The 8,087-nt window shown below is 33.5% G+C and overlaps 1 protein-coding gene across 1 annotated transcript; it reads left to right on the top strand.

Annotated features, from left to right (window-relative positions):
* The first annotated feature begins 995 nt into the window (after positions 1-995).
* Positions 996-4,782, top strand: LOC127728793 (uncharacterized). Its single transcript, XM_052236407.1, has 2 exons — positions 996-1,031; positions 3,508-4,782. The coding sequence occupies exon 2, from the start codon at positions 3,527-3,529 to the stop codon at positions 4,652-4,654; it is 1,128 nt and encodes a 375-aa protein (XP_052092367.1). The 5' UTR covers positions 996-1,031; positions 3,508-3,526; the 3' UTR covers positions 4,655-4,782.
* The last annotated feature ends 3,305 nt before the right edge of the window (positions 4,783-8,087 follow it).

Below are 8,087 nucleotides of genomic sequence, written 5' to 3'. Positions count from 1 at the left end.
GGAGTTCGGTATTACTGATATACTTTTTTGTACATTTTTATTGGTGTTCATTGAGACCCGTAAATTGTACATCGTTGATTTGTGTGTAACGTAAACTGTACTTCGTTGATTTGTGTTCATTGCGAAACGTAAATTGAACATCTTTGATTGGTGTTCATTGCGAACCGTAAATTGTACATCGTTGATTTGTGTTCATTGCAAACCGTAAATTGTACATCGTTGATTTGTGTTTATTGCGAAACGTTAATTGTACATCGTTGATTGGTGCTCATTGCGAACCGTAAATTGTACATCGTTGATGTGTTTATTGCAAACCGTAAATTGTACGTCGTTAAATGGTGTTCACTGCGAAGTATAAGTTGTGCATCTCTGGTTGGTGTTCATTGAGAACCAAAAATAATATTTCGTTGATTGGTGTTAATTGTAGATTTATTAGTTCGGAAAGAACACCGGGCTTTTCAACCAATTTATTAGTTTGTGTAAAACGTTAACGCATAAACCCCTAATATAACTTATCAACGTTTTTTATATGAGTAACACAATGGGTTTCACTAGAGGATCAGGATATACTTACCCTTCCGAAGCACCTGAGGTCATCCCCTTTTTTATGGCTGGATTCGTGTTGCTCAGTCATTAATTTTCGGTGTTGTATTCAATGAACTTGTTTGTCTTTTCGTCATCTTTCGTTTGTTGCAATGTCGAAGTCAGATTTTTTTTGAATTTTCCTTTGGTATCTTCCATCTCTCTTAAAACAGTGATTTCTAGGTTCGCATTTCCCCTGCATTGAACCCCGATTAAATGAGTCATCTCAGTTATGTTCAATTACCCGATTTCGTATTGTTCCACATGAATTTGCTCAAAAAGACACTCGTATTATTAGAATAAATACATGTATTAAGCTGTTGAAAGCTATTACTGTAATATTGGTGATTTGGTCAAATTATGTCGACAATTTACATGTAATTTGTTATATAGTATAAAAATAAAGACTATGAATAATATTCATTTCAGTACGCTGATTGTCTAATGTGGTAAGCTTATTTTATTTGCTATTTCTTATTTATAATCTGTAAAATACAAATGTGACAAAATTTTTTTGTTCTAACGCCCCATTAATTTTCTGACAGTTCTACCCTCGGACAATTTTGGACAGTTCTATCCGAGAACCCATTTGAACAGTTCTTCGCTAGATCTGATTCTGACAGTACTCTCACTAGAATTGTTTTGGACAGCTCTATTTATAAGTTCGTTCTACCTTTCCGTGAAATGATCTTTTGATTTGTGTTCTGACGTTTTTTTTTTCGGCCACCACTTTTGATTCTAAAATGTTACCTTAGTTTCGAAAAATGTCGATACGATATTTGTTATCGAACACTTATTTCGTTTAAATTTATAAGCGTCAAATCCTTTTTTGAGTTTTAAATGATATGTTGGTTTAACTCATAAACCTCAAGTCCAAAAAACTTAGAATCTTTTGATATGAGGTCCTTTGGCCACAATTAGGAAAATGTCTCAAGAAAAAGTAAAAGATATATGATATACATTACATGTATATATATAATCAACAAATCAGCTTAAAATAAAAAGTAGATTTAATATCTTTACCGATGTATTCAATTGTTCCATTTATAATCCAGTTTTATGTGGTAACATCGGTCTATTTTACTAAGTGCTAGTCGTTCAACTGCTTCTGTCAGACAAAGGCTAAGGTCAAAGGTCAAGGTCATGTTCTACATTATGTATTTTGCTTGTTATCGCAATTCCTCAGAAGGCATACAAGTTATAAGCATAATGTTTTTGCAAATTGTAAGTTAAGACTGGACGCAACGCCAATACATTTGGGTCGAAGTGCTCTGGTGATTTTTTACAGGTGTTTTCTCCCCTTAAATATTCAAAATACTATTCGGTTTGATAACTTCTTTTACTCATACTTATTAAAGACTTCGGATCCTTTGATTTGGGATTCCTGATATTTGACCATTTAATGTCAATTTGACGTTCTAGATTTTGACAATTGCTATTACTTCCGTTGGTAGATATACCGGGTAGTCTAACGTTGATTTTGTCCGTTTTTATGGAACTCTCTCTTTTTGAATTTACCTTGGAGTTAGGTATTTTTGTTAATACTTGTTTTCAAACGGGATTTAGAACTATGTTAGGGAAAACGATAAGTTAAGGGGCGGAGATAATAACATCGCTGACGTAAAATATTTTTCAGTTTTCTCGACATATTTGGAAAAAAAGATTTATTTTTTCCACTGATTTTATTCATTTACTTGAAAGCGGGTACACAGACTACTTGTTTAAAATGGTAGTTTGGCTTAATTGAGTTCGAAGATTATTCGTGTTAATTTTTCATGGATAATTTTTTTTTTAAATTAGATAAATATACAGCAAAAAAGACGAAAAATTTAATATATTTGAAATATTTCCAAAGAATTATTACACATATTTAGAGCATACTTATGTAAAGAGGATATTCCAAATGTTTTTTTTCAAAACAACGCTTGTGTTTATGTTTTAAAACAAAAAGTTAGGTATATCTAACTTTCGAATAAATATCTTGAAAAATTCGGCCCTATTTATCTCTTAAAGTAGAGTACAAGAAGGTAAACTATTTTTATAACTTATTTTAAGTGATGAGGTAAAAAATAGCTTGTGTGCTTGTATGCAAATTTTCGCAAATACTACCCGTGGTATCAAAACTATATAGCAAACATGAATGCCCTTAATTCTTGATCTTGAATGTGTCCTACAAAGAAAAACAAGTTTACTCCCCCTGACTACCTCGAAGACTAGAACTGTTTGAAATCATAATCAAACAGCGACCTTTTTTTACGTCATTTCGAACTGTTCTACTCCTGACGGATCTACCCTAGAACCGATTTGGATAGTTATAACGTCGAACAGACCCTGCCAGTTTTAAATTAGAACAGTGTTTGACAGTTCTATGACAGATTATTCTGACATTTCCGAAGGTTAGAACTGATCCAAATTGTATCTATCTGTCAGTGATTTATGATTTTATTGGTTCTTATCCTGAATATGCATCAATAAATGTCCAATGAACGTTACACAATCATTCTTAGTTTCTATGATATTTCATATTAAACAAGGCTGCTATCCTTCATTTTCATATTGATAAAATTGAGAATGGAAATGGGGAATGTGTCAAAGAGACAACAACCCGACCATAGACCAGACAACAGCAGAAGGTCACCATTAGGTCTTCAATGCAGCGAGAAATTCCCGCACCCGGAGGCGTCCTTCAGCTGGCCCCTAAACAAATATATATACTAGTTCAGTGATAACGAGACTATTCTTAATCTACTATAGGTCATTTAGGTCTTAACATATAAACAAAACTGCTCCGTGTTTAAAATACGTCGATCTTAAAATAACTTTTTCCATATGATGTTTTAACTACAATTAGATTGCAAAAACTAATGAGGAGGAGGTGGGCGGGAAGTCATGTTATTAATATGTATTATTTTTCTTTTATCATAGATAGTCACACGAAGTAAGAATGGATTCGGATTATATTCGGTATTTCGACATCTCGAATCATTCCATCATCACTGAATTCTTAAATGGTTTAAATTTTACCTCAGATGTGTACACCACAGATGTAAATGAATACCATATAATAACACAACAGTTTTCTATAGTATTTGCAATACTTGTTGCAGCCATCATCTTTTCCAATTTTCTAGTTATTATTTTAATTATCTTAAAAAAACTGAGGAAGGACTTATTCTATTGGAAAGTAATAATTTTATCTGTAGGAGATTTGATAGTCTGTACAACTTTACCATTTGTACATATAATACCGTATGATGATTGGTGGAAAAGCGACACAACTTGCAGAATGGTACTCAATATGTCCCTGGTATATTATTTATTTAGTGGATTGGCTTTGGTAACTTTATGTTTTGATTTTCCCATCAATCTATTTTCAACCTACTTTAGACTACGCCGTATTTTTCATCGAAGTATCCATGGGCTATTTATGGTTTTGCCTTTTTTCCTAACGTATGCTGTTGCATTACCAATAATAATTCAATATGGAACAAAAGTGGAAATGAGAGAATCTGCTGATCACAAAAAAATATGCGTTGATACAATAAATGAAGCCCATCCCCATCCATCTATTCCTGTTGAAACACTGGCTGCTGTCATTAGTTTTCCGTCACTAATGATTATGATTGCCTCTGTTGTGATGCATAAAAGGTTAAGTAAACAAGTGAGCACGCCAGCACCTTTAAACAGAATCAACCCGTCAACGAATTTGGAAAATTTAAACCCATGCGGTATGGCCGAAAAAAAGATATCAGATCAACGGGGCGAACACATCGGAGGGGAAAGCGAACCAGTGTTTTCTTCTGCTAGCGAAGACGAGATATTATCATCTTCATATGCTGTTATTGCGATAACAACTTTCAGCATAATATGTTATGTTCCCCTTGTTGTTTGGGTTAACAGAACGGAAAGGGATTATAATCAGGATGACATATATACATACCTGATAACACATTATGTCATTATTACTATTTCTCTGATACCAGCTGCAGTTAGATCATATATGTGGTTGATTGATACAAATGTGAGGAAAGCTGTCTTCGCAACTTTAAACGGGTGTGGTTTCATTTTGTAATGTTCGACATTACAGCTACATAAGAATGACACTTTATATCCGTATATATTTGATATGCATGCTAAATACTAGAAGCAAATAGTTTCTTTACATGTACTTTTATGCAGAAATATATAACTATGTGTGTGTGTGTGTGTGTTTTTTAATATGTGTTTTACAAGACCAATCGGAAAAATATAAATAAGAAGATATGGTATGAGTGCCATTGAGACAACTCTCCATCCAAGTCACAATGTATTAAAAGTTAACAATTATAGGTCAAAGTACGGCCTTTAAGACGGAGCTTTCAAATTTAGTTCACATCGAACAGCAAGCTATAAAAGGCCCCATAATGACTAGTGTAAAACAATTCAAACAGGAAAACCAACGGTCTAATCAATATAAAAAAAAACGAGAAACACCTGTTTCTCTGTCTGAAAGTCTGAAATTCTCTTATAGTCAATTCTCCCCAGACAAGATAAAGGTATATGATTTATTCTACATGTATATCTATAATCAACAAATGAGCTAATATTAGAAATGGAGATTTAGATCTTTCCCTCTGTATTCATTTGATATAATTCAGTTTCATACTGTAACGTCGGTCTATTTTACTAGTGCTAGTCGTTTAATAGCTTCTGTCGGACACAAGGCTCATTACCGAACTAAGCTCTATTAAGATGAATCATCACTTTATGTTTCCTAAGGTAGCCAAAATGTAGATTTTACCATGCTTTTTTCAATAATGAAATAAAAAGTATGGGTCGCCGTAATATTTTTCAAGCTCATGCAATATTGCCCAGTTTTACATAGATCATTCATGAAAACACTATTTGGATTATAAATAGAAATCCATAAAATATAATTTTGAAATAAAATATGTAGAAGCCAGGTTTTATGTTTAGACTTATATTGTGTGAATTCTTACAGATCTGGGATTTTTTTTCTGATTCAAACCGCCCCTAGTCTTGGTAGTATCACAGTGCCACTGAAGTTTGGCTTTGATTGCTGAAAAAAATAGTAATAATTTGGAAAGAGGCTTCGTGGTCTTGATGCATTTAGTAGACCCTGCTTTTTAACGTTAACTTTGTTTTTAAGGACATGCATGTAATTTGGTATCAAGTACAGTAAAGGAAGACCTGTTCTTCATTTATGGTTGAAATTCCAAAGGAACATATAACAGACTTTTTGTTGTTCTGGATTTCTTCCTTTGTTAGTATCAAGAAGTATATTGAGGTTTCAAATGAATTGTCAATACATCATTCCTTCATCAATAAGTTAATTAAATTGTTTGTGTAATGTTATTTACAAACAAAAACTGTGTATGGGGTTTTGTCTGAGGGTACACCAAAACATTTGTCATAGAGGAAGGACAGTTATTTGGTTCAGCAAATAGATTTACCGGGATGAAGTGTGGGGATTTCGAACGTCAATGGAACATAAAAGTATTTTGGATAGAAGCAGACATTTTGCTTTTGAAACAGACCTACATACCCGTCGAATAGGTGTTTCGATGAACATTGGCAGCGTGGCACTCTCCCTACACGAAGTGTCCGTTCCTGTTCCTTTCAGCTAAACAGACGTATCGGTTTTCCTGCAGGGTGGGAGAAGTCATAGGATGACCAAATTCCTACACGTACCCCAGTCAACGTTTGGCATGAAGGAAGTTGATTGATTGTTGGATGCTTAACTACCAGTTGCAAACATTTCATGCATGTTCAGGACGAGAACACTAGGTATTCATGTAATAGAGGCAGTCTGGGATGAAGGTCGTTGAAAATTGGACTGCCACTGGAAAATGAGGGTATAGTAAGTAAGGACAGGAATTTTGCCTTCAAAGAGGCCCCATACGGACGGAACACTCAAAGAGTTGTTGCAAGAGTTCTTAACTTGCAGAGAGCGTGGCAATCTTTCTACACGAGGCACTGGATTTTACGTCCCCATTCTGACCGGACGTAACTACGTACTTATACTTCCCGCACAACCAAACGGACGACCCACTTCGGCAAAATTTACTGCTGGTCGGAAGAAAACAAATAATGATTATACATCTATTCCCCAGTCACCCTTGAGGGTTGTATGATCGAGTTTGTGTACTGTTCTTACTAGCCTTCATCAGATGGTATTGATGTTCTTTACCAGGCTAACAAGATAATATTTTTCCTTTTGGTATGCTGATCGCGCTTGAGATGTATTCCTTCAAGTTGTTATTCCCTATAGTAATGTATCCAAGAAAAAAGATAATCAATCAATGAGTCTGTCAGTCAAACGAGTATATTTTGGTGTGTTCTTATTCAAATTTAAATTTGTTTATTTCAAAAACAAAACTCGTTTAACATATATATATTTGGTTTGTCCTATTTTGTCTCTAAAGAGAGAATATAAAATAAGGAGATGTGGCATGATTTGTCAATGAGACAACTGTCCACCGGAATTCAAAATGACGTAGATTAACGAACTACTGGTCACCGTGCGGCCTTCAGTAATGAGCAAAACCCATACCGCATAGCAAGCTATAAAAGGCCTCAACATGACAAAATGTAAACAATTCAAACACGACAATATACGGCCTGATCTATGAATATACGAATTTATGTATGCATTTAATCGCAATCATGGTAATAGCCACTCACACAACTACATTGAATCATATGGAAATTGTTTGTCAAATTATATATAAGCAAAATGGTAAAATGGTAGCAATTTTGAAGACTGATTCACATTGTTCAACGTTAATTATGTTGCTAATTATATATAACTAAAAACCATTTCTAAAATAGAAAAATCATTTTTTTTCTTTTAATAAATGTCAACCATCATTATATAAACTGCGCCAGGACAGAATTGGGTCTATTAAATACCATTGCAGATCGACATGTTTGGCTTCCTTGTCACATACTTTCATTGATTACAAAGTTTAAATAAAATGATAATTCGAAAATCAGTAAAAATGACATTTTTAATGTAGGTATAATGTAAGTAGTGTTTCGTCCAGCAGAAATTTGACTTTTAAATCTGTATGTAATATACATATGGTAATTGAAAAATTTCTTTCATGGAATAAACACCATCATGGATCGATCCATACTCCAAGTCATAAATAAAAAAAAAAAAAAAACAACACACCGAAATGTAATCAGTAAACACTTGCATAAAAAATCTTTAAGGTTGAAGAAGTCTAGTCTTTAGACAAAACACAAATGCTTTGAATCTACACCACCAGTACTATGATGTTGGTATTTGAATAAGGTAAACCTAATTATTTGCAGTCTATATAGATACGAAGATGCTTGATATTAAATAGCAAGTCAATAATGTTTTCATGTCATTCATCTATTTATTATTTCCAACAACTTGCAATGCAACTAATTAACAAATAATTTTTAAAAAGTTACTGAATTTTACCAGTTTAATCTATCACTTTATTTCTATTTTACGCAAATTTCTTGTGTAT

Source organism: Mytilus californianus, unplaced genomic scaffold (assembly GCF_021869535.1).
Source record: "Mytilus californianus isolate M0D057914Y unplaced genomic scaffold, xbMytCali1.0.p SCAF_2, whole genome shotgun sequence".
NCBI lineage: Eukaryota > Metazoa > Mollusca > Bivalvia > Mytilida > Mytilidae > Mytilus > Mytilus californianus.
The sequence above is the reverse complement of the archived record's forward strand: the minus strand, read 5'-3'. Positions and strand labels throughout refer to the sequence as shown.